The sequence below is a fragment of the Mesoplodon bidens genome (genome assembly GCF_964165515.1).
Source record: "Mesoplodon bidens genome assembly, chromosome: X".
Classification (NCBI taxonomy): domain Eukaryota; kingdom Metazoa; phylum Chordata; class Mammalia; order Artiodactyla; family Ziphiidae; genus Mesoplodon; species Mesoplodon bidens.
The window spans coordinates 41,101,779-41,129,198 of NC_138163.1; the positions used below are offsets into that span (position 1 = coordinate 41,101,779).

The 27,420-nt window shown below is 35.3% G+C and overlaps 1 protein-coding gene across 2 annotated transcripts in view; it reads left to right on the forward strand.

Moving 5' to 3' along the window:
* LRCH2 (leucine rich repeats and calponin homology domain containing 2) overlaps positions 1 to 23,563 on the forward strand; it is a 105,672-nt gene extending 82,109 nt beyond the window's left edge. For both annotated transcript variants that reach the window (XM_081221569.1, XM_081221570.1), the window contains 8 exons: positions 1,810 to 1,854; positions 4,906 to 4,956; positions 7,217 to 7,274; positions 8,038 to 8,150; positions 8,330 to 8,467; positions 8,621 to 8,698; positions 20,818 to 21,297; positions 22,610 to 23,563. In XM_081221569.1, the coding sequence (XP_081077695.1) occupies positions 1,810 to 1,854; positions 4,906 to 4,956; positions 7,217 to 7,274; positions 8,038 to 8,150; positions 8,330 to 8,467; positions 8,621 to 8,698; positions 20,818 to 20,937 (603 nt within the window). In that variant the 3' untranslated portion in view covers positions 20,938 to 21,297; positions 22,610 to 23,563. The remainder of the gene's footprint in view (positions 1 to 1,809; positions 1,855 to 4,905; positions 4,957 to 7,216; positions 7,275 to 8,037; positions 8,151 to 8,329; positions 8,468 to 8,620; positions 8,699 to 20,817; positions 21,298 to 22,609) is intronic.
* Positions 23,564 to 27,420: the final 3,857 nt, after the last annotated feature.

Genomic DNA, 27,420 nt, shown 5'->3' on the forward strand with positions numbered 1-27,420 from the left:
CTGATGGAAGATTATGCGTTTTCTGTTGACTAATTCTGGATGCTTTTCGTCAAGTGCTGCTTTCAGTTGGTCTAATTGGGAGCAGTAGTTGTTGGAATTAATCGTTTGGTTTTCCGGAAGGAGCTCATAATAGAGGACTCCCTTCCAATCCCACCATATACACAACATCACCTTCTTTGGTTGAAGACCAGCCTTTGGCATGGTTGGTGGTGTTTCATTTTGCTTGCCCCACGATCTCTTCCATTCCACGTTATTGTACAGTATCCACTTTTTATCTCCTGTCACAATTTGTTTTAAAAACGAAACGTTTTTGTTACGTTTAAGTAGAGAATCGCATGCAGAAATACGGTCAAGGAGGTTTTTTTCACTTAACTTACGTGGAACCCAAACATCAAAGCGATTAACATAACCAAGTTGGTGCAAATGATTTTCAACACTTGATTTGGATATTTTGAGTATGTCAGCTATCTCCTGCGTGGTATAATGTTGAGTGTTCTTAATTAATGTCTCAATTTGATCGCTATCAACTCCGATTGGTCTGCCTGACCGTGGAGCATCGTCCAGCGAGAAATCTCCAGCACAAAACTTCGCAAACCACTTTTGACACATTTGATCAGTCACAGCACCTTGTCCATACACTGCACAAACCTTTTTTTGCATTTTGGTTGCGTTTTTACCTTTCTTGAAATAATAAAGCATAATATGCTGAAAATGTTGCTCTTTTGTTCCATCTTTTTTTTTTTTTTTTTTTTTTGCGGTGCGTGGGCCTCTCACTGTTGTGGCCTCTCCCGTTTCGGAGCACAGGCTCCGGACGCACAGGCTCAGCGGCCGTGGCTCACGGGCCCAGCCACTCTGCGGCATGTGGGATCTTCCGGGACCGGGGCACGAACCCGTGTCCTCTGCATCGGCAGGCGGACTCTCAACCACTGCGCCACCAGGGAAGCCCTGTTCCATCTTTAATATTAAAATGGCTATACAAAAATTTACCAATTTTGATAAGTCTTTTGTAAAATGCAAGCTGATATAACAGCTGTCACATACATCTAACAAAATTGTTTTGAATGAAGTTAAAGACAACTAAGTGCTGCTAGAGCCATCTTACGGAAAAAACTGAATGAACCTTTTGTCCAACCCAATACTATTTACCTCAGGATTGTTAAGAATATTAAATGGGTTCATATATGTAACATACTTCAATCAGTGCCTGGCGTAGTAAGCACTAGTATAAGTGTTATTATCACTGTTACTGTTATTGTATAGTCAATATATACATTTAATGTAGTATTTTTTTAACCTAAAATCAGTAGGTTTCTTAAAAATGGATGACATTTTTGAATGGTGAGATTACAGGCTAGGCGTGAGATAGTGGGGCCTAGAATAGAATAATATTTGAGAGAATTCAGAAGAAGTAAGTCTGAGAGAGATTATAGAAAGAACTGACTTCTTGATGTTTTGTAAATAGTGGATTAAGAAAAAGGAGGGTTTAAGACAGCACTCAGATAGCAAACCTGAATGAATGGGAAATGGATTGGTTTAGGAAGGAAATGTTACTTGATGTATGTACTTAGAACAATGCCTTGCACATAGAAAGTACTGTTTTGTGTTAGCTATTAGTAAGTAGTAGAACTGTTTAAACCGGTTATGTAACTAAACAGTTTATTTATCTTTACATATAATTTACATTTTATATATAATTTAGATAATTTAATAAAAGTACCAAAATGTGAATAAACCTCATATATAATTTACTAGTTAGAGAATTTATTTGTTCAAGGAAAAATAAAATAATGTGATTTAAATATTTTTCAGTATAAATCATCAAGGAAGAGTTCAAGTGGCAATGAAAACGATGAGGTGAGAAAAGAGGGTAATATTAGCAATTGTTTAAAATATTTAATTTCACATGTAGTTGGCTCAATCAGAGTAAAATGTAATTCATCTTTCAGCTTGTTATTGATTTAATGTGCAAGTTTTCTCCAGTAATAAAAACTGAGCATCGTTAGACAGTTATTAATTTAATCATGTAATTTCCATCTGTCCTTTGTAGTTCAGCTTTAGAATTTTATTAACATTCATCTTGAAACTAATTAATTTAAAATTTTTACATTTTCCTATACTTTATCTTCTTAAATCAACCTGGTGATCAATTGAGATTTTTCCTTTGGAATTTATTAATCTCTTTTCACAGCTCTGTATACTATTTCAACACTTAAAATTAGATTTCTACAGTTTGTGCATTACTATAAATTTTTCTACCTCATCATTTTAAGCTGTACAGCAGTCTGGCATTTTTGAAATGATACACTCTCATCACCATGAATACTTAAGCTTTGTGTATTTTTGTTTGGAAGGATTGGTAATTCATTTGATGTTGGATACTTGGCAGGGCTTCTGAAAACTCCTTTAATTTTAGGAAGTGGAATCACCAAAAAAAGTTGTTGTACCTGAGCTAGAAGTTCAGCTTGGATATTTTCCCTGTCCCTTTATATATTATAACCACTTTGATCCTGCCTGCTTCAATATCTAATCAGTTACCAAAACCTTATTTTTTGGTACAGAAAATTTTTTTTTTTTTTTCGGTACGCGGGCCTGTTACTGTTGTGGCCTGTCCCGTTGCAGAGCACAGGCTCCGGATGCGCAGGCTCAGCGGCCATGGCTCACGGGCCCAGCCGCTCCGCGGCATGTGGGATCTTCCTGGACCGGGGCACGAACCCGTGTCCCCTGCATCGGCAGGTGGAGTCTCAACCACAGCACCACCAGGGAAGCCCGATACAGAAATATTTTGAATACATTCCCCACCTGCATTTCTGCTATTTCTGCTCTGACACAGGCCCTCCTCATTTCTTGCCTGTATTGCTGCAACAGCATCCTTGATCTTCTCCCTTTCTCCAGTCCATTCACCTCTGTGCTGCAAATGACTGTTTCAAAGAACACAAATATGATCAGGCCATTCCCTTGCTTAGAAACCTTTACTGTCTCCTCATCACTTAGAAGGTAAATTCAAGGTCCTTCTTCATTAAGCTCCTGCTTACCACATCAGCCTCAACTCACGATTTGCCTTCCTTTCACCATACTGTCCAAAAATGTGGAATTACAAGGTTTTCTGCACTCATCCTTACATTTATTGCTTTATTTTTATTTTATTTTATTTTTTTCGGTACGCGGGCCTCTCACTGTTGTGGCCTCTCCTGTTGCAGAGCACTGGCTCTGGACGTGCAGGCTCAGCGGCCATGGCTCACAGGCCCAGCCGCTCCGCGGCATGTGGGATCTTCCCGGACCGGGGCACGAACCCGTATCCCCTGCATCGGCAGGCGGACTCTCAACTACTGCGCCACCAGGGAAGCCCTATTGCTTTTTTTTTAAAACATCTTTATTGGAGTATAATTGCTTTACAGTGTTGTGTTAATTTCTGCTGTACAACAAAGTGAATCAGCTATATGTATACATCTATCCGTATATCCCCTCCCTCTTGAGCCTCCCACCCACCCTCCCTATCCCACCCCTCTAGGTCATCAGAAAGCACCAGCTGGTCTCCCTGTGCTATACAGCAGCTTCTCACTAGCCATCCATTTTACATTTGGTAGTATATATATGTCAATGCTACTCTCTCACTTCATCCCAGCCTCCCCTTCCCCCTCCCTATGTCCTCAAGTCCGTTCTCTATGTCTGCGTCTTTATTCCTGTCCTGCCTCTAGGTTCTTCAGAAACATTTTTTTTATTCCATATATATGTGTTAGCATATGGCATTTGTTTTTCTCTTTCTGACTTACTTCACTATGTATGACAGACTCTAGGTCCATCCACCTCACTACAAATAACTCAATTTCATTTCTTTTTATGGCTGAGTAATATTCCATTGTATATATGTGCCACATCTTCTTTATCCATTCATCTGTCAATGGACATTTAGGTTGCTTCCATGTCCTGGCTGTTATTGCTTCTGTGCCTTTGTCCTTGTTGTCCTCTCATCTTGGAATATTGTTAAACATCTACTCAGTTTTTTAGTTTCTCAGGAAACTTGATTTTATCCACCACCCCAACTGTTTCCCCAAGTGCCCCTATCTGTGCCTCATAATATATCATGCATAGCTCTATCTTTATACTGAGAAGGTTGTACTACCCATGTAAATGAATCTATTTTCCCCCTAGACTGAGAGATCCTTGAGTGGATGATATTTTACTAAATTTCAGTGTTCCCAGTGTCTAGCACCAGTGTCTGATATATAGTAGATAGTAATCATTTGTTGATGATGAATACATGTCCTCTGTGTTATGCATATTCAAGATTAAATGTTAAGAATTTTGTATTTGTTTAGTAGTAGTCATTGAAAAAACATGGACCATTTAGTAGTATTTTATGCAATTCAATTAATTCTTTGTCATTATTTCTAAGCCTGTGTTAGATACACATAATTTTCCAGGCAAATGTTATTATTTGGCGTGATGGAATTTTTGCATGCTTCCATGTACCTGTCTCAGATTGTAACATATTGTTGCCATTTCCCATCAGGAATTAATCTTAACACATGGCTATTTTCTAAGAAATATAGAAAGGTTTTTCATTTGTGATATTTAAAGGAAATACATTTATAAGAAAATATTTGATGTAAGTAGATACTACTTCTAAAACTTTAAAGGGCTTATGAATCACCTGGGGATGTTACTGAAATACAGATTCTGATTCAGTAGGTCTTGGGTGGGGCCTGGGATTCTGCATTTCTAACAAGCTCCCAGAGGATGCTGATGCTACTGGTCCACAGACCACACTTTGGCAAGGTGGTAGATGGCATTTTCCAGATTCTTCCTTTAGTAGTTAATCAAAAAATTTTCAGTTTTCCTTTTATATGTCTAAATCATCATTCATGTTTTAATTTCATCTTTCATCTTCTTGTTTTTTTATTTTAGCAAGACAGTGATAATGCTAATATGTCACCACAATCTCCAGTATCATCTGAGGTACAAGTTCTGTTTTTAAATGTGTTTACATAGGTTTCTTTGTCTCTTCTCTCTAACCTCATCTTTCTTTTTTTTAAATGTAATTTATTCACCCATATTTAAAACTCCATCGTAGGTTAATTTATACAAACCTAGCCTATAAAAAATTCTAAGAACACCATATTTTTGAACAAATATTCATAATCAATATCACTTAAATTAGTCACTGAAAAATGCCTATAGATCACAGAAAATAATTCACTTTATAAATTTTTTGTTTTATAATTCATCCATATTTTGAAATCAATGATAAGAACAGCTTTCAGATTTTAAATTTGAAAAAAGTACTTCAGCATTGTGCAAAATGGCCTTTGGTTTTTCTCATAACCAATTAGGTCTGAAAGCAATGCAAGAAAAACTTCCTTTTTCCACGAGAAACATCCCTGTAGTGGGTTGTTCCTATCGACAGGAGGGTACACCTTTCCTAGCGTCTTAGACCTAAGGAGGAGCATGGGGAGAAGGGGTAGATGAAAGTTAGAGTTTCTGAGATCTCAACCAAATACTCTGGTGGTTTGAATGATTAACTCTTCTAATTTAGTTAAACCTATTGCTTCACAATAAGAGATAAATTTTAAAAATTCTAAACAGTACCTCTTCTACTTCAGATTACTTTAGTATTCTAAAAGTGTATTGGCATTAGTAAATAGATGATTATGCGTTCATTTGGTGAATTCAGAACTTTGTCTAAACGTTTGGATGATCCAAATTCACCATATAACTTTGCTTAATTAGCCAGTATTTCATTTTATATAGGTGGTGTTAATTTTTTAAAAAGCCAGGATTCTTTGTCTATTGTTTTGGGTGAGTTGCATTATAAAACTTTTAAATGGACATGGACATTAATTTTATAAACATGTTTCTAAATTATTTATATGGCAGGAAAATGGTTTGCATGCTTTTAGAAAATAATTTAAATTAGGATATCCTAAAGTTAGTCTTTGTCACATACTTTTGTAAATCATTTTTTTACTTTCAGTTATAACAAATGTAAGTGCTGCCTTATTTAACTAGGTACTTTATGATTTTATGATCTATGCTCATGGGGAGAGTATCAGTGCCAGTTTTTCTCAAATAAATTATATTGCTTTTATAATACATTTTTCCTTACATTTGGATAAGTGAAAATTTTGTCTGGAAATTCATAACACTTTAACCGAAGTAATCAAGACAAACTGAGGCTTGTCGAGGAATAGGGTGGTGAGCATGTATTTTAGTAGCTCAACTGACTTTCAACTTGAACTGCTTATCATATGTTAATCAGAAAATTAAGAGAGTCAACAGAATTCTGATTGTTTTAGTTTCATCTGTGAAAGGAAAATGATAAAAACAATTAGTATAGTGCTTTACTATTAACAAAGTGCTTGCTTGCCTATACATTTAAACCTAAGAGCAGTCCCATGAGCTGGGTAGTAGTATCCTCATCATTTTACAGCTGCAGAGACTGATAACTTTTCCTAAAGACTCCAGTCAATCAATTAATGGTAGAGAAGTGACTGAAGCCCAAACTCTAGCTACTTCAGTTGTTGTACATATTAAATAAGATGGTGCTAAAATTACATTATCTTTCCATCTTATAATTTACAAAGTGCTTTCTTTTAGTTATCTTACTTAATCTTTACAACATCCCATTTTAAAGATGAAGGAACAGTTACAGAGAAATTAAATGTTTTGCTCAAGGCTTAGCCTAAACTTTCTGACTCTAAGTTCAGATTTTTAAAATATACCACAGTTCTTTCCAAAGCACACTACTGTGTGAAAGCACTTTGAAACAATGTGCATTCAGATAGAAGAAATAATACTTTATTATCTATCACTCTGCAGCCCCTATTAGTATGAATGTGTATATTTGCCTCAGATTATCCACTAAGGGTCAAGTCCATAGTAGGTACTGAGTAAGTTTTACTAATTTCACTTATCTTTTCATTGAAGCTTTTTTTCCATTTTGGGGGAGACTTTAGTCTGGTTCTTCATTCAAAAACTATCTATTTTATATGCTTCAATAATTTTCTTTTTCATTTTCCTTATACTATGAGGGAGAAGTCAATTAGCAAATATTTATAGACCTTTTAAAAGTGAAATATATCAATTTGAATTGAAATGCAGTTTACCTTTCTCTACTACACTAATCCTGGAAAAAAATACTTCTCAAAATTGGAATGGATATGAATAACTACCTTGATTATTTTGAAAGAAAAGAGGTTTTATTTGTTTTTTTTTTTAGGAGTATGATAGAACTGATGCTTTTTCACATGGTCCCTTTGGCTTGAAGCCTAGATCAGGTAAATATATATTCTGCAAATAAAATTTATTGGCTATATATGAAACTAGAGTTTCTCAGCTTAAATGGGATTGATTCCATAGTTTTAAGTACACATAGATTCTTTCCCCTCTCCTAAAAGTAATTTTCTCTTAACCTTATTTGTCTTTCCAATTCCCATTCCCCATTTCTTTCTTCCTCTTTACTTTCAAGCTCCTGAAACCTCAGCTTTTTGCCTTAGATATACTGCAGTCTTATTTCTACTCTACTGTGACTGCTATTAGAATGACCACTCTGCCAGCAGACCAAACACTGTTTGAAATTATAGCACTCCATTATATTGTGGTTTTAAAAAGGGATCTTTTCGCATTTGGCAAGCCCAAAAGAAAATGGATCCATGTTACTTGGCAAGGTATTGAATTATAGTTTTTATTCGTGAATAACTGTATTGACCTTCAAGAATAATTTCCTTTTTCTTTAAAGATAATAAAGGCTGATTTGTGTTCAGTAATAATTCTTAACCTGGATCATAAGTTTCTAATAATATATGTTTAAGTAAGAACATGTATAGGTGGTAGAAATTGTTACACTTGTCTTCCCTGTTGCTTTCAGTTATGCAGATAAGCAGATTTCAGTTATATTCTGTAAAAAATATTTAGAATTTATTAATAATAATAGTGTTTTATGTCATTTTGTTCTGGTTCTTTTTATCATGTCTCTTTCCCCACCGATGGTTGATCCTTCCTGTTAGCTTTGTAATAAGCTAGGAAATTTCTGTTTTATAGCTTTTAGCCGCTCATCTCGTCAGGAATATGGGGCAGCAGATCCAGGTTTTACAATGAGAAGAAAGATGGAACATCTACGGGAAGAACGAGAGCAAATACGACAACTTCGCAATGTAAGTCATATTGACCTTTCAGGTCTGCTTTATAGAAATGGGTTTAACGTGGAAAATTAACAAGGTATATTTTATTTTCAGTACTCTTTAAAATTTTAGAGTATGTAATGATTAGTTGTATAAATATATAACATATGTTTAGATAGAATATCTGTGGTTTATACCCGTTTCTTTTGTAGAATCTCGAATCCAGGTTAAAAGTAATTTTGCCTGATGACATTGGAGCTGCACTGATGGATGGGGTTGTTCTTTGCCATTTAGCCAATCACATAAGGCCACGCTCTGTAGCTAGTATTCATGTGCCATCACCAGCAGTGGTAAGTGTTGTCTGTAATTTCTTAGTTCTCTAAAGGAAGATAGAGCTTCTTGAAACAATCTTTAAATAATGTACTTCAATAAATTTAATTTTCAGTTTTTATTAATTTTGTATAAATATACCTGAAAATATACCTTTTTTTCTTACTTTACAGCCTAAACTTAGCATGGCAAAATGTCGAAGAAATGTAGAAAATTTTCTTGATGCTTGTAAAAAGTTGGGTGTCTCACAGGTAATTATTTTTCTAAAAACATGATCATTTAAATATTAATTTATTGCATGCAAACTGGGTTCTTCTTCACAGTAGGAATGAGTAATGCTTTCTGAACATGAAAATGAATACCTTCCCTTGGTACCTTCTACTGAGTCCCAGCTTCAACTGTAACAGCTATCTAATGAATGATTTTAAGCTGCTTTTAAAGTAACTGTAGAAATGGTTTCAGTTTTTCACCACTGAGGGCGATGTTGGCTGTGGGTTTGTCATATATGGCCTTTATTATGTTGAGGAAAGTTCCCCCTATGTCTACTTTCTGCAGGGTTTTTATCATAAATGGGTGTTGAATTTTGTCGAAAGCTTTCTCTGCATCTATTGAGATGATCATATGCTTTTTATCATTCAATTTATTAATATGGTGTATCACATTGATTGATTTCCGTATATTGAAGAATCCTTGCATTCCTGGAATAAACCCCACTTGATCATGGTGTATGATCCTTTTAATGTGCTGTTGGATTCTGTTTGCTAGTATTTTGTTGAGGATTTTTGCATCTATGTTCATCAGTGATATTGGCCTGTAGTTTTCTTCCTTTGTGACATCTTTGTCTGGTTTTGGTATCAGGGTGATGGTGGCCTCATAGAATGAGTTTGTGAGTGTTCCTCCCTCTGCTATATTTTGGAAGAGTTTGAGAAGGATAGGTGTTAGCTCTTCTCTAAATGCTTGATAGAGTTCGCCTGTGAAGCCATCTGGTCCTGGGCTTTTGTTTGTTGGAAGATTTTTAATCACAGTTTCAATTTCAGTGCTTGTGATTGGTCTATTCATATTTTCTATTTCTTCCTGGTTCAGTCTTGGCAGGTTGTGCATTTCTAAGAATTTGTCCATTTCTTCCAGGTTGTCCATTTAATTGGCATAGAGTTGCTTGTAGTAATCTCTCATGGTCCTTTGTATTTCTGCAGTGTCAGTTTTTACTTCTCCTTTTTCATTTCTACTTCTATTGATTTGAGTCTTCTCCCTGTTTTTCTTGATGAGTCTGCTTAATGGTTTATCAATTTTGTTCGTCTTCTCAAAGAACCAGCTTTTAGCTTTATTGATCTTTGCTATCGTTTCCTTCATTTCTTTTTCATTTATTTCTGATCTGATCTTTTTTTTTATTAGTTTCTGCTTTATAACAAAGTGAATCAGTCATACATATACATCTGTTCCCACATCCATTCCCTCTTGTGTCTCCCTCCCTCCCACCCTCCCTATCCCACCCCTCCAGGCGGTCACCAAGCACCGAGCTGATCTCCCTGTGCTATGCGGCTGCTTCCCACTATCTATCTACCTTACGTTTGGTACTGTATATATGTCCATGCCACTCTCTCACTTTGTCACAGCTTACCCTTCCCCCTCCCCATATCCTCAAGTCCATTCTCAAGTAGGTCTGCGTCTTTATTCCTGTTTTACCCCTAGGTTCTTCATGACATTTATTTTCTTAAATTCCATATATATGTGTTAGCATACGGTATTTGTCTTTCTCTTTCTGAGTTACTTCACTCTGTATGACAGACTCTAGGTCTATCCACCTCATTACAAATAGCTCAGTTTCGTTTCTTTTTATGGCTGAGTAATATTCCATTGTATATATGTCCCACATCTTCTTTATCCATTCATCCGATGATGGACACTTAGGTTGTTTCCAGGTCCGGGCTATTGTGAATAGAGCTGCAATGAACATTTTGGTACATGTCTCTTTTTGAATTATGGTTTTCTCAGGGTATATGCCTAGTAGTGGGATTGCTGGGTCATATGGTAGTTCTATTTGTAGTTTTTTAAGGAACCTCCATACTGTTCTCCATAGTGGCTGTACCAATTCACATTCCCACCAGCAGTGCAAGAGTGTTCCCTTTTCTCCACACCCTCTCCAGCATTTATTGTTTCTAGATTTTTTGATGATGGCCATTCAGACTGGTGTGAGATGATATCTCACTGTAGTTTTGATTTGCATTTCTCTAATGATTAATGATGTAGAGCATTCTTTCATGTGTTTGTTGGCAGTCTGTATATCTTCTTTGGAGAAATGCCTATTGAAGTCTTCTGCCCATTTTTGGATTGGGTTGTTTGTTTTTTTGCTATTGAGCTGCATGAGCTGCTTATAAATGTTGGAGATTAATCCTTTGTCAGTTGCTTCATTTGCAAATATTTTCTCCCATTCTGAGGGTTGTCTTTTGGTCTTGTTTATGGGTTCCTTTGCTGTGCAAAAGCTTTGAAGTTTCATTAGGTCCCATTTGTTTATCTTTGTTTTTATTTCCATTTCTCTAGGATGCGGGTCCAAAAGGATCTTGCTGTGATTTATGTCATAGAGTGTTCTGCCTATGTTTTCCTCTCAGAGTTTGATAGTTTCTGGCCTTACATTTAGGTCTTTAATCCATTTTGAGCTTATTTTTGTGTATGGTGTTAGGGAATGATCTAATCTCATACTTTTACATGTCCCTGTCCAGTTTTCCCAGCACCACTTATTGAAGAGGCTGTCCTTTCTCCACTGTACATTCCTGCCTCCTTTATCAAAGATAAGTTGACCATATATGTGTGGGTTTATCTCTGGGCTTTCTGTCCTGTTCCATTGATCTGTCTTTCTGTTTTTGTGCCAGTACCACACTGTCTTGATTACTGTAGCTTTGTAGTATAGTCTGAAGTCAGGGAGCCTGATACCTCCAGCTCCGTTTTTCGTTCTCAAGTTTGCTTTGGCTATTCGGGGTCTTTTGTTTTTCCAAACAAATTTTGAAATTTTTTGTTCTAGTTCTGTGAATAATGCGAGTGGTAGTTTGATAGGGATTGCATTGAATCTGTAGATTGATTTGGGTAGTAGAGTCATTTTCACAATATTGATTCTTCCAATCCCGGAACATGGTATATCTCTCCATCTATTTGTATCATCTTTAATTTCTTTCATCAGTGTCTTATAATTTTCTGCATACAGGTCTTTTGTCTCCTTAGGTAGGTTTATTCCTAGATATTTTATTCTTTTTGTTGCAATGGTAAATGGGAGTGTTTTCTTAATTTCACTTTCAGATTTTTCATCATTAGTGTACAGGAATGCCAGAGATTTCTGTGCATTAATTTTGTGTCCTGCTACTTTACCAAATTCATTGATTAGCTCTAGTAGTTTTCTGGTAGTATCTTTAGGATTCTCTATGTATAGTATCATGTCATCTGCACACAGTGACAGCTTTACTTCTTCTTTTCCAATTTGGATTCCTTTTATTTCCTTTTCTTCTCTGATTGCTGTGGCTAAAACTTCCAAAACTAAGTTGAATAAGAGTGGTGAGAGTGGGCAGCCTTGTCTTGTTCCTGATCTTAGTGGAAATGGTTTCAGTTTTTCACCATTGAGGACGATGTTGGCTGTGGGTTTGTCATATATGGCCTTTATTATGTTGAGGAAAGTTCCCTCTATGCCTACTTTCTGGAGGGTTTTTATCATAAATGGGGGTAGAATTTTGTCGAAAGCTTTCTCTGCATCTATTGAGATGATCATATGGTTTTTCTCCTTCAATTTGTTAATATGGTGTATCACATTGATTGATTTGCGTATATTGAAGAATCCTTGCATTCCTGGAATAAACCCCACTTGATCATGGTGTATGATCCTTTTAATGTGCTGTTGGATTCTGTTTGCTAGTATTTTGTTGAGCATTTTTGCATCTATGTACATCAGTGATACTGGCCTGTAGTTTTCTTTCTTTGTGACATCCTTGCCTGGTTTTGGTATCAAGGTGATGGTGGCCTCGTAGAATGAGTTTGGGAGTGTTCCTCCCTCTGCTATATTTTGGAAGAGTTTGAGAAGGATGGGTGTTAGCTCTTCTCTAAATGTTTGATAGAATTCGCCTGTGAAGCCATCTGGTCCTGGGCTTTTGTTTGTTGGAAGATTTTTTTGTTTGTTTGTTTTTTTTGTGATACGCAGGCCTCTCACTGTTGTGGCCTCCCCCGTTGTGGAGCACAGGCTCCGGACGCACAGTCTCAGCGGCCATGGCTCACGGGCCCAGCTGCTCCGCGGCATGTGGGATCTTCCCGGACCGGGGCACAAACCCGCGTCCCCTGCATTGGCAGGCGGACCCTCAACCACTGTGCCACCAGGGAAGCCCTGTTGGAAGATTTTTAATCACAGTTTCAATTTCAGTGCTTGTGATTGGTCCATTCATATTTTCTATTTCTTCCTGGTTCAGTCTTGGCAGGTTGTGCATTTCTAAGAATTTGTCCATTTCTTCCAGGTTGTCTATTTTATTGGCATAGAGTTGCTTGTAGTAATCTCTCATGATCTTTTGTATTTCTGCAGTGCCAGTTGTTACTTCTCCTTTTTCATTTTTAATTCTAGTGATTTGAGTCTTCTCCCTTTTTTTCTTGATGAGTCTGGCTAATGGTTTATCAATTTTGTTTATCTTCTCAAAGAACCAGCTTTTAGTTTTATTGATCTTTGCTATCGTTTCCTTCATTTCTTTTTCATTTATTTCTGATCTGATCTTTATGATTTCTTTCCTTCTGCTGACTTTGGGGGTTTTTTGTTCTTCTTTCTCTAATTGCTTTAGGTGCAGGGTCAGGTTGTTTACTCGAGATGTTTCCTGTTTCTTAAGGTGGGATTGTATTGCTATAAACTTCCCCCTTAGAACTGCTTTTGCTGCGTCCCATAGGTTTTGGGTCATCGTGTCTCCATTGTCATTTGTTTCTAGGTATTTTTTTATTTCCTCTTTGATTTCTTCAGTGATCACTTCGTTATTAAGTAGTGTATTGTTTAGCCTCCATGTGTTTGTATATTTTACAGATCTTTTCCTGTAATTGATGTCTAGTCTCATAGCATTGTGGTTGGAAAAGATACTTGATACAATTTCAATTTTCGTAAATTTACCAAGGCTTGATTTGTGACCCAAGATATGCTCTGTCCTGGAGAATGTTCCATGAGCACTTGAGAAGAATGTGTATTTTGTTGTTTTTGGATGGAATGTCCTATAAATATCAATTAAGTCCATCTTGTTTAATGTACCAAATGAAGCTTCTGTTTCCTTATCTATTTTCATTTTGGATGATCTGTCCATTGGTGAAAGTGGGGTGTTAAAGTCCCCTACTATGATTGTGTTACTGTCGATTTCCCCTTTTATGGCTGTTAGTATTTGCCTTATGTATTGAGGTGCTCCTATGTTGGGTGCATAAATATTTACAATTGTTATATCTTCTTCTTGGATTGATCCCTTGATCATTATGTAGTGTCCTTCTTTGTCTCTTCTAGTAGTCTTTGTTTTAAAGTCTATTTTGTCTGATATGAGAATTACTACTCCAGCTTTCTTTGATTTCCATTTGCATGGAATATCTTTTTCCATCCCCTCACTTGCAGTCTGTATGTGTCCCTAGGTCTGAAGTGGGTCTCTTGTAGACAGCATATATACGGTCTTGTTTTTGTATCCATTCAGCCAGTCTGTGTCTTTTGATAGGAGCATTTAATCCATTTACATTTAAGGTAATTATTGATATGTATGTTTCTATTCCCATTTTCTTAATTATTTTGGGTTTGTTATTGTAGGTCTTTTCCTTCTCTTGTGTTTCCTGCCTAGAGAAGTTCCTCTAGCATTTGTTGTAAAGGTGGTTTGGTGGTGCTGAGTTCTCTTAGCTTTTGCTTGTCTGTAAAGGTTTTAATTTCTCCATCAAATCTGAATGAGATCCTTGCTGTGTAGAGTAATCTTGGTTGTAGGTGTTTCTCCTTCATCACTTTAAATATGTCCTGCCACTCCCTTCTGGTTTGCAGAGTTTCTGCTGAAAGATCAGCTGTTAACCTTATGGGGATTCCCTTGTGTGTTATTTGTTGTTTTTCCCTTGCTGCTTTTAATATTTTTTCTTTGTATTTTAATTTTTGATAGTTTGATTAATATGTGTCTTGTTGTGTTTCTCCTTGGATTTATCCTGTATGGGACTCTCTGTGCTTCCTCGACTTGATTAACTCTTTCCTTTCCCATATTAGGGAAGTTTTCAACTATAATCTCTTCAAAGATTTTCTCAGTCCCTTTCTTTTTCTCTCCTTCTTCTGGGACCCCTGTAATTCGAATGTTGGTGCCTTTAATGTTGTCCCAGAGGTCTCTGAGACTGTCCTCAATTCTTTTCATTCTTTTTTCTTTATTCTGCTCTGTAGTAGTTATTTCTACTGTTTTATCTTCCAGGTCACTTATCCATTCTTCTGCCTCAGTTATTCTGGTGTTGATCCCTTCTAGAGAATTTTTAATTTCGTTTATTGTGTTGGTCATCACTGTTTGTTTGCTCTTTAGTTCTTCTAGGTCCTTGTTAACCGTTTCTTGTATTTTCTCCATTCTGTTTCCAAGATTTTGGATTGTCTTTACTGTCATCATTCTGAATTCTTTTTCAGGTAGACTGCCTATTTCCTCTTCATTTGTTAGGTCTAGTGGGTTTTTGCCTTGCTCCTTCATCTGCTGTGTGTTTCTCTGTCTTCTCATTTTGCTTAACTTACTGTGTTTGGGGTCTCCTTTTTTCAGGCTGCAGGTTTGTAGTTCCCGTTGTTTTTGGTGTCTGCCCCCAGTGGCTAAGGTTGGTTCAGTGGGTTGTGTAGGCTTCCTGGTGGAGGGGACTAGTGCCTGTGTTCTGGCGGATGAAGCTGGATCTTGTCTTTCTGGTGGGCACGTCCACGTCTGGTGGTGTGTTTTGGGGTGTCTGTGTCCTTATTATGATTTTAGGCAACCTCTCTGCTAATGGATGGGGTTGTCTTCCTGTCTTGCTAGTTGTTTGGCATAGGGTGTCTAGCACTGTAGCTTGCTGGTCATTGAGTGGCGCTGGGTCTTGGTGTTGAGATGGAGATCTCTGGGAGATTTTTGCTGTTTGATATTACGTGGAATTGGGAGGTCTCTTGTGGACCAGTGTCCTAAATTTGGCTCTCCCACCTCAGAGGCACAGCCCTGATGCCTGGCTGGGGCGCTAAGAGCCTGTCATCCACACGGCACGAAACTCCAGAACTCCACACTCCTGAGGCCCCTGTCTGGATATGCCACCTCTACCCTTCCGTGCAGGTCCAGTTAATTTTTATATATGTTGAAAAGTATGGATTGAAGTTATCTTTTTTTAGGCCTGGGATTAGGTACACACATTGTTTTTTTTTTTAAACATTATTATTGAGATATAATTAACATACCATAAAATTCACCCATTTAAAGTATATAATTCAATGGTTTTTAGTATAGTCACAGAGTTGGGCAGCAGTCTAAGTGTAGAATATATTTTTTTTGCATTTCTGAGTGTTTTATTTATATCAAACTGGATCAAATGTGTGTATTTCTCAGACAGAAAAGACATGTCGAGGTAGAAGTGTACCTTTCAACTATTCATGGGTACACAGGTACACTGGGGAGATTGTAAAAGTGCAGATTGTGATTCAGTAGGTCTGGTGGGCCTGAGTTCTAGTTTTTTCACAAGCTCTTTTTTTTTTTAAACATCTTTATTGGAGTATAATTGCTTTACAATGGTATGTTAGTTTCTGCTTTATAACAAAGCGAATCAGTTATACATATGCATATGTTCCCATATCTCTTCCCTCTTGCGTCTCCCTCCCTCCCACCCTCCCTATCCCACCCCCGTACGTGGTCACAAAGCACTGAGCTGATCTCCCTGTGCTATGCAGCTGCCTCCCAGTAGCTATCTATTTTACGTTTGGTAGCATATATATGTCCATGACACTCTCTCACTTTGTCACAGCTTACCCTTCCCCCTCCCCATATCCTCAAGTCCATTCTCTAGTAGGTCTGTGTCTTTATTCCCGTTTTACCCCTAGGTTCTTCATGACATTTTTTTTTCCTTAGGTTCCATATATATGTGTTAGCATATGGTATTTGTCTTTCTCTTTCTGACTTACTTCTATCTGTATGACAGATTCTAGGTCCCTCCACCTCACTACAAATAACTCAATTTCGTTTCTTTTTATGGCTGAGTAATATTCCATTGTATATATGTCCCACATCTTCTTTATCCATTCATCCGATGATGGACACTTAGGTTGTTTCCATGTCCTGGCTATTGTAAATAGAGCTGCAGTGCACATTTTGGTACATGACTCTTTCTGAATTATGGTTTTCTCAGGGTATATGCCCAGTAGTGGGATTGCTGGGTCGTATGGTAGTTCTATTGGTAGTTTTTTAAGGAACCTCCATAGTGTTCTCCATAGTGGCTATACCAATTCACATTCCCTAAGTGTAGAATATTTTTATCATCCCAGAAAGAAACCTCTTATCTGTTAACAGTCCCTCTCCTGTTCTATCTCTATGAATTTTCCTATTCTGGACATCACATATTAATCACATCATATGTTATGGGGTCTTTTGTGTCTGGCTTCTTTCATTTAGCATAATACTCTCAAGGTTCATCCATGTTGTAGCATAAAGCAGTACAGACATACCCAGTTTTATTGCACTTCACTTTATTGTGCTTCACAGATACTGCATTTTTTTACGAATTGAAGGTTTGTGGCAACCCTGCATTGTCAGATGATGATTAGCATTTTTTAGCAAGAAAGTATTTTAATTAAGGTTGTTTTTAAGACATAATATTATTGCACACTAATAGACTACAGTATAATGTAAACATAACTTTTATATTCACTAGGAAACAAAAGTTCATGTGACTTGCTTTATTGTAATATTTGCTTTATTTTGGTGATCTAGAACTGGAGTCACTATCTCTGAAATATGGCTCTACTTCATTTTTTAGGGCTCTATGTATATACCACAGTTTGTTTACCATTCATCAGTTGATGGATATTAGGGCTGTTTCCACTCATTGTTTATTATGAATAATGCTGCTATGCACATTCATAAACATGTTTTTGTTTGAAAACGTTTTAATTCTCTTAGTTAACTAGGTTGTATGGTAGTTCATATGGTTGCTCTATGCTGGATTATATGGTAGCTCTGTGTTTATCTTTTTGAGGAACTGCTAAGTTATTTTCTGATTTACATTACCACCAGCAATGTATGAGGGTTCTAATTTCTCTGCATCCTCACCAACAATTATTATTGTCTACCTTTTTGATTCTAGTCATCCTAGTGGGTCTCAAGTGGTCTCATTGTAGGTTTTTTTTTTTTAAATATATTTATTTATTTATTTGGCTGCTCCCGGTCTTAGTTGCAGCATGCAGGATCTAGTTCCCTGACCAGGGATCGAACCCGGGCCCCCTGCATTGGGAGCACGGAGTCTTAACCGCTGGACCACCAGGGAAGTCCCATTGTGGTTTTGATTAGCATTTCCTTAATGATTAATGATGTTGGGCATCTTTTTGTGTGCCTATTGACTATTTGTATATATTCTTTGGAGAAATGTCTTTTCAAATCCTGTGCTCATTTGTTAATTGAATTAGTCATCTTTTTATTATTAAGTTATTTATATATTCCAGATACAGGTTCCTTATGAGATATATGATTCTAGTTTGCTGAGAGTTCTTACCACGGATAGATGTTGAATTTGTCAACTGCTTTTTCTACATCTACTGAGTTAACATATTTTTTCTTTCACAGCATTGTGAATTACATTGGTTGATTTTCAGATATTAACTCAAACCTGGACTTCTGGGATAAACCCCACTTGGTCATGATGGATTTTGTTGTTGTTATTTTTATATTGTTGGATTCAATTTGCTAAAACTTTGTTTAGCCCTTTTGCATCTATGTTAGTGGGGTTATTAGTCTTCTGTTTTCTTTCTTTTTTGCCTGGTTTTGGTGTCCAGTAATGCTGACCTTATGGAACATGTTAGGAAGTATTCCCTGCTCTTCACTTTTCTTGAAGATTTTGGGTAGAATTGCTGTTATTTCTTTACTAAATATTTAGTCAAATTCATTATTGAACCTTGAAGCCATCTAGGCAAGGGTTTTTCTTTGTGGGAAAGTTTTTAACTACAATTCAATTTCTTTCATAGATATAGGGCTATTCTAGTTTTCTATTTCTTCATGTGTGAGCTTTGGTATACTGTGTTTTTCAAAGAATTTGTCCATTTCATGTAGTTTGTGAAACTTATTGTTATAATGTTGTTTATAATGTCCCCCTTATTATCATTTTAGTATTTGTAGACTCTCTTGTGGTGTCACTTCTTTTATTCCTGATATTGGTAATTCTTGTATTTTCTCTCTTTTTTGTGATTAATCTAGCTAGGGATTTATGAATTTTAAAAAATTTTCTCAATGAACTAATGCTTGGTTTCATTGATTTTTTTGCTATTATTTTCTGTTTTTTAATTTTATTGTTTTCCTCTCTCATCTTCATTATTTCCTTCTTTATGCTTACCATTGGTTTAATTTGCTTTTCTTTTTCTAGTTTCTAAGATGAGAGCTGAGGTCATTGATTTGAAACCTGTTTTTCTTTTCTAATATATATTTTAGTGGTTTTTTGAATAAATAAGCAAAATATTAGGAGGGCAACAAATGTTGCAGTGAAAATGGAGTGAGAAGATAGTTTTTGAGAACTCTAGATAAATGGGATATTATCAGTAGTATTTGGTGATTGACTTATGGGAGTAAGGAAGAAAGAGACTACTATGATTCCCAGGTTTATATTGTGAGAGATTGAATAGTGTATTACTCACTGAGGTATAGAATACAGAGGAGAAGTTAATTTAGTAAGAAGTAGTTCTGTTGTGGACATATTGATTTTGATATGTCTGTTGGATATCCATTTGGCTGTATCAAGTTGACATTTGTATCTGGAGCTCAATAGAGAGATCTTGGCAGGAAATAAAGATTTGAAAGTCATCAGGATGGAAGATATAGTTCTTACTATTTGGGAATAAGGGCCCTGTCTTGCCAAGGCTTCCAATGTTTCTAGAAACACTGAATTAAAAAAAAAAAAGTGGGCTTCCCTGGTGGTGCAGTGGTTGAGAGTCCGCCTGCCGATGCAGGGGACACGGGTTTGTGCCCCTGTCCAGGAAGATCCCAAATGCCGTGGAGCGGCTAGGCCCGTGAGCCATGGCCACTGAGCCTGCATGTCTGGAGCCTGTGCTCTGCAACGGGAGAGGCCACAGCAGTGAGAGGCCCACATACCGCAAAAAAAAAAAAAAAAAAAAAAAAAAAAGTAATGTTTCTAGATTTGTAAAACACTGTGGTAGCTAACTAAAACAAATTATGGACCAGATGGGACCTGTAGATGGTCTGTTTGCCACCCAGTGTATCCATTCTTATTTTCCTGAGATGAGCGAGTGTCCCAACTGAAGCAGTAGACTTCATTGTTTCTTCAAAAATGCTACCAAATTTATTTGATGTTGTGCACATGCATGCAGACCTTTAGTTAAAACCCTTGTAGTTTTGATGAGGCTTTGAGAATACCAAGGAGAGGATATAGTTTGAAAAGAGAAGAGGGTGAAGACAGAACCCTTGGAAACATTAAGATTGTTAGAAGAGGATCAGTGAAGGCTAATGAAACCTAATGCAAAGTTGTCTCTGAACCCTCTTTCTCATAGAGTTGTGAAGATCAAATGACACACGTGATGACTTAGAAGAGAAGGCAGTTGTTATTTATTAAATTCTAGACTATTGGAACTAAGAAGCAACACATCACTAGAAGCTGGAGGGAAGTAACCTTAAGACAAAAAAAAGTACTGACATGATGTATACATCACAGACCATGGAACCTCAGAACTGATAGAAAGAACCAGAGTGGCTAGTTTTGTATAGGACTCAACAGTTTACAAAGTGGTTCCATATATAGACTGCTCTGTTTGTTTCTCACACAGTTCCATTTTCATGATGAAAAAACAGTGTCTCAGGGAATTTTAGTACCTTTAGTACTTCATATGGCCCTTAGATCCCTTGGCTGGAAATGTAGTGCTCTTTCTGCTGTAACACGAAAGCTTAGGGAACATTTAGCACCACCATCTCCCTTTAAAATATTTGTGTATTGTGTGCATCAGATCAACTTCAGGTCAAAATACAACCTGTAAAATAGAATTCCATACCATAAAAATATATTGAAACAGACATTTTAAAATTAGATTTTAATTTAATTAGGATTGTGTACTTTTTACTTGAAGTTTCATAAAAAGCATGTTTTAAAAACCCAGTTCTGACTTTTTCAGGTTTTGCTACACTGTTAAAAAGCAAATGTTCAGATATCATTTGTTTTGTTTTTTCAGGAAAGACTCTGTTTGCCTCATCATATTTTGGAGGAAAGAGGTCTTGTGAAAGTTGGTGTCACAGTTCAGGCTCTTCTTGAATTACCTACAACCAAGTCATCTCAGCTTTCTACGGCTTGATATAACATTTAAAAATCATAAGTGTCTAGTTTCATTTGAAGTGATTTCAAATATCTCAAATTGATGAATAAGGATGTCTAATCAAAAATAATTTTATTACATCAAGCCTTAGGTTTAAGAAATATTATGTTAAAACATTAAAATTCAATTTTGCATTGCCCAAACTTCTTTTGGGGGAAAACTGGATCAACTTAATAAGAGTTTTTGATAAATTCAAATTCTCTTTTTACTAAGTCAGCTGATAACCTTGATTATTTTTCAATAATCAGATTAATACTAAATTTAAAATGTGGTTTCAATTCAATAATCACATTAGGTTTAATTTTTTTATCATAGCATACTGGTGAACATGTGGATAAGGTAATCATTTTTTACCAATTTAAAACAATTCTATATTTGAGTTATTTAATATGCTTGTAATTCTAGTTTATACATAATTTCTTCAATCTTTGGTCTTAGTTTTCTAGAAAAAAAGTGAGTAGAAATTATAGAACTCTGGCTTTATATTAAATTCTTTTAGTATTACAGGTTGGTGCCAAAATATTTTCAGTTGTACTGTAGATTGTTTACATGTGAAGTGCCTGTGTAATTGATGACTCTTATATAGTCTTAAGCATTTTTGCAGTTTCTTTTTATGTATTAATGGAATCAATGGAATTTTAAAATATTTTAGTAGATTTTGTAAGTTCAGTAATATGTGAGGATAAATGTGCCTCACGTTGTGACATTTGTGTTTTTTTATTTAGTCCATTGCAGTTTTCGTAAATTGGTTATTTCATGTGTCAGAAAAACAATGTTAATATGCTTAATTTATGCTATTTAATTTTGAAAACTTAATCATCTTTTAAAATGTATTATTTGAAGAGTATTTTATTTCTGTATTGAAAGTGTTACACAAAGCAGTAAGGTTTTTGCAAATTAGCAGAGTAATTAATTGTCAAGGACATTTTGATAAAACTGCCAAAGTTTGGATTTATATCTTGACTTTCAGGAACGTTATTACATCAGTGTGCTGCCTTTGGTTACATTCAGATTCAGAGAGCAGCAATTGAGGAATAGGTTTTTATTAGAAAATATGTCCATTTGTGGATCCTGTAAATCTTAATTGATCCTCAACATGATGTTGAAATAAACACAAACCATTCTATAAATCTTTTCATAAGTATACTGTTACATAAAGTCCTTGTTTAATTTAGAGATGGATAAATTTACGTTGGTAGTAGTGCAGGAATTTTTCAAAACCATTACTGTGATGAATAACTCAGTTTGCTGTAGAAAAACCTTAGTATAATTATAATTACTTTTGTAGTAGTCAAGCAAGTATCATATCTTAAATATGTGATTATTTGCACTTGTTACCTCTTAATATGGATGCAACTTACTAAAAATGTTGGCCTGGGTATTTCAAAGGTATATATAAAAGGTAAAAACTATTGTGCCAAATGGTATAGTAAGGGTTGGTTTCGGAACAACTCTACTTTTTTTGATCAGTTGGCATGAAGCCATATAATTAAGTTTTGGCTTTAGGATACAGATGTGTTCTTTACATTCCCCAAGGGTCAAATTGAAGCTTTTAAAGAATTAAAGCTTCTTATGACTAAAAGGTTTAAAAGTTAAATTATTAGTAATTTATTACTTTAGATATTTGAGCTAATTAGTTATTATTTTTCAGTTGGATCTTAAAAAAACGGCATTGACATAATCAATCTCTCTAGTGAAAACTTGGGTAATAAAGGTAAGAAATGACAAATACCTTAGTTGTTAGTTTTTAATGTAAAATTTTGACAATGTTACAAATAAAGTGATCATTAAAAGCTACAGCAATCATTCATACTGCTTTCCTAGTTATGCTGTAGGATTCCTCTTGTTAATCAATCTAGATGTTAATTATTTTACAAGTATCTTCATGTTTCATATCATTGAAATATTAGTGAAATTATAGGCCATTTCCTTATTGCATTTCACTTACTTGTCAATTAATTATTACTTTAAAGAGAAAATACACCAGAACCTTTGTAGCGTTCTTTACTGCAAAGCAAAATTGCATTTAAGATGGGTCTATCTGAGGTCCATACCATGGCAGTTTATTTACTGTAGTGGCAAAAGGCAACATCACCTCTATGGCAGTTTCACAGCATAGTCCCCAAGCACATATTATACCAAGGCTCTGATGTATTTCTTTTAGTATTTTTGAGTAAGTGTAAAATTATTCTAAATGGTCTTTATGGTTATTATATATTTACTTCATCAGTTATTGAATTAAGAATAATTATCATTATTTGAATTGGATTTGTGATTTGAAGGAGGTTAAATAATCAAACTAAAATATTTTATTAGGACCTAAAACATGCAGTAGATAGCTGCTTCTGCTAAATTTTATTCCTGTATCGCACAAGAAAGAGGTGATGTCAGATATGTTAGAACTGAAATAAGGAGTAAAAATACATTACCATTTGTTTCATAATTATCTTTACAGAATGCTAGTTTATTGACTTTTCTAAATGAATTTTTTGAAGAATTCAGAAATGTTTGTATTGGTCACAGATCTATCATGATTGATTTTCTGATGCATTTAAAAATAAATGGAACACTAAATGTATATTACTGATGCAAACTGTGGATAAAGTTGAATGAAAACATTAAAGTCTGAGATTTCTTTTCTCCCTTTGTACCTCTTCTCTTAACATCACAGCATTCATTTTTTGTAGGTATTTGATAGCTTGTGTCTATGTTCTCTAGTATGGAAAAATAGACTTCGAGAGGATATTCAAAGTAAGTTGAGTCTAGATTTTCTTTACATCATGATATTTTTAGTAGACAATGTTTTCTTTAAAAAAACAATGATTTCCTCAGATATCTTCACAAAATGATGTCACCTTAATTTAAGATAGACTGGATATAACATAAATGTCAGATAAACCTTTACATAAAATAAAAGGTAGGACACTCCCTTCCGGCCTGCAGAGTTTCTGCTGAAAAATCAGCTGATAACCTTGTGGGGATTCCCTTGTATGTTATTTGTTGCTTTTCCCTTGTTACTTTTCATGTTTTATCTTTATCTTTAATTTTTGTCATTTTGATTACTTTGTGTCTTGGTGTGTTCCTCCTTGGGTTAATCCTGTATGGGAGTCTCTGCACTTCCTGTCATTTAAAGTTAGGAATACATTGATTTTTACTGTGCCCCATTAATATGCATCAAGTAGCTACCGAAGTAGATGAGAAATGCATTAGGTATGTACATAAAGAGAAATAGATTTTTCAGTTAGCAAATTGAATTTTCTAGCACTTTGTTGTTCAGATATCTCAGTCACTTCTTTTGCAAAGAAATACAAAGTAATGCTGTATAATTTATAAAGTAGTAATTAAAATTATACCTTAGGGCAGTGATTCTTTTCTTTTATTATATAAGTTTCAGGTATACAACATTATAATTCGACATCTATATATATACACTACAAAGTGATCACCACCACAAGCCTAGTTACCATCCATCACCATACAGTTTACCCTCTTCACCTGTTTTGCCCTTCCCCAACCCCCTTCCTCTCTGGTAACCACTAGTCTGATCTCTGTATCTATCAGTTTTGTTTTATTTTGTTTGTTTGTTTTTTAGATTTCACTTAGCATAATACCTTCAAGGTCCATCCATGTTGTTGCAAATGGCAGAATTTCATTCTCTTTTATGCCTGAGTAGTATTTCATTGTGTATATAAACCATATCTTCTTTTTCCATTCATCCATCATGGGTGCTTAGCTTATTTCCTTATCTTGGCTATTGTAAATAATGTTGCAATGAACATAGGGGTGCACATATATTTTTCAAGTTAGTGTTTTTGTGTTCTTTAGATAAATACCCAGAAGTGGAATAGCTGGGTCATATGGTAGTTCTTTTCTTAATTTTTTGAGGAATCTCCATACTGTTTCCATAGTGGCTGCATCAATGTACTATCCCACCAACAGTGTACAAGGGTTCCCTTTTCTCCACATCCTCACCAACACTTGTTATTTCTTGTCTTTTCAATAATAGCCATTCTAACAGGCAGGTGATATCTCATTGTGGTTTTGATATGCATTTCCCTAATAATTAGTGATGTTGAACATTTTTTCATGTACTTGTTGGCCATTTGTATGTCTCCTTTGGAGAAATGTCTATTTAGATCCTCTGCACATTTTTAATTCAGTTTTGTTTTTGTTATTGTTGTTGAGTTATATGAGCTCTTTATATATTTTGGATATTAACCCCTTATCAGATTTGTGATTTGCAAATATCTTCTCCCATTCAGCAGGTTGCCATTTTGTTTTGATTATGGTTTCCTTTGCTGTGTGGAAGCTTTTTAGTTTGATGTAGTCTCATTTGTTTATTTTTGCTTTTGTTTCCCTTACCTGGAGTCACATCCACAAAAACATTGCTAAGGCTGATGTCAATGAGGTTACCACCTATTAAAATTTACTGCTTTTCCTGCTCATATTTTGCAAGCTAATTTTTAAAATTTACCTCTCAGTACTACATTTGTCATTGAATATTCATTTTTGCTAGTTGGTCAGAACAATCATGTTTCTTTGAAAAGTAATTCTGTTTATTTTGAATGATTGTACATTACATTTGCATGGAGGAAGTTAATATATCCATTCCACAGATTTGTAAAATAGTCTATGTAGAAAATGGTGTATTTTCTGAAATTTTATATTTTTCTGAAATAATTTATTTCTAAAGCAGTTAACTTTGAAATCTTTCTCTGTGTTAAGTTTTAGAATAATTCATGTTAGTTTAAATGTAATGTTTTTATGTTTATGGTTCTATTGTAGATATAACATTAATATAACTCAGAAGTTCTGGTAATTTTGGCCTATGGAAATGTTAATCAAAAGTATTTTTTAAAACAAATTATAAAGTACTAAGAAATTTTTCACTGTTTTCTATACTCACTTCTAGGTGCTTTTGATATTATTTGAAAATCTTATTGGTAATATTTATATCAGTAGGGATCTAATTCTTTAACTGATCTTTTATTTATTTGACTTGTCAGTTATTTCCAAATTGTTTTCTCTTTCTTTCTACGGCTAAGTTGCAAGTGATAAATGCAAATGGAAATGTTTTTCTTTCTGCTAGATCTTTTCATAAACCAAGGTGTCTCTTTAAAATTGCTTCTGTACTTTCAGCCTGGTTAATCTACAGGAATGAAAGAAGAGACTACCACAAATGATCCTGTTTTTCCCTTAGGCCTAGACCCACATGTTTTCTAGCCAGACTTGATAAAATGAGGTTTTGCTGATAAAGGGATAAGGTAGGACTCTAAATAGTAAGATCTAATATTTAGTGAGTTCTTACTGTGTGCATAGCATTGTACTGAGTGTTTTCAAGCATTATGTAATGTAATTCTCAGAATAACCCTATGAGATGGGTACTGTAATTATCCTAGTTTTACAGATGAGGAAAATTAGACCAGTGGTGAAGTGATTTACCCAAGTTTACCCATTTCACAGGTGGAGAATCTAGGATTCTAATTCTATCCAACATCAAAGAAACTTTATTTAACCAAATCACCTGCAGGAAATAAAGTTCTTTAGTCCTCCTAAGGAATTAATTGTTATGAATCCTTCACTTGCTTATTTTTGTAGTTTAGACTATATTTTTTCTGTGGCATATGTATATATCTGTTTTCTGTATAGGCCTACACAAAATATTAGTCCATATACATGTTTGAATTTTAATTATTTTTCTTGTATTGGAGAAATTTGATGAGAAATTTGAAATAATAACAGGCACCGTGGCATGTCTCAACACTTGAGTTTTAAATCACTCAGGAAATACTGAGTATCTATTACTTGCCAAGCATTGTGTCCTGGGTGCCAGGTATGCACTGATGAATAAGACAGATACCTATACCTTGAAGGGGCTCACAATCGCAGTATTCCATATAGAGTACCTTAAGAGTTCTGTTTTCTAAGCCTTCTGTGACTCTTAGAAATATAAAGACAGAGTTTATCACTTACTATATGATTTATACCTCAGCCTACTCTTAAAAATAATATGACGGTTTGCAATAAAAGTAATCAATAAAAACTCTCATGTATCCAGTTAATAGAGAACAAGAGCCAAGTAATGAATGGGATGGTAGAACAATTATAGATAGAAAATCCAGATTCAAGTCAGTTACTACAGTTTTATTCAAAACTTAGCTCTGAGCCTCCTGCCAGATAAGAAAATACATGAATATATCAAAAATGTTGTTTCCTTAGGCTTTGGAGATCAGTCAACACTGCATTCACTGAACCTTAAGTGTAGTAATCTCTGTTATGTATTGAGCACAGGCTTTGCAGGACAGACCTTTTAATTCCCAATTCCTTTAGTAGCTGTGGAACTTTGTATGTGCTAACTTCACTTGTCTGTGTGGCTACTGCATAGAGTTGAGTAGATGAAATGGGAATTGTGTAGATTGCCTACCACAGCACCCCATGTGAAGTACATTTCCTCCATTTGGA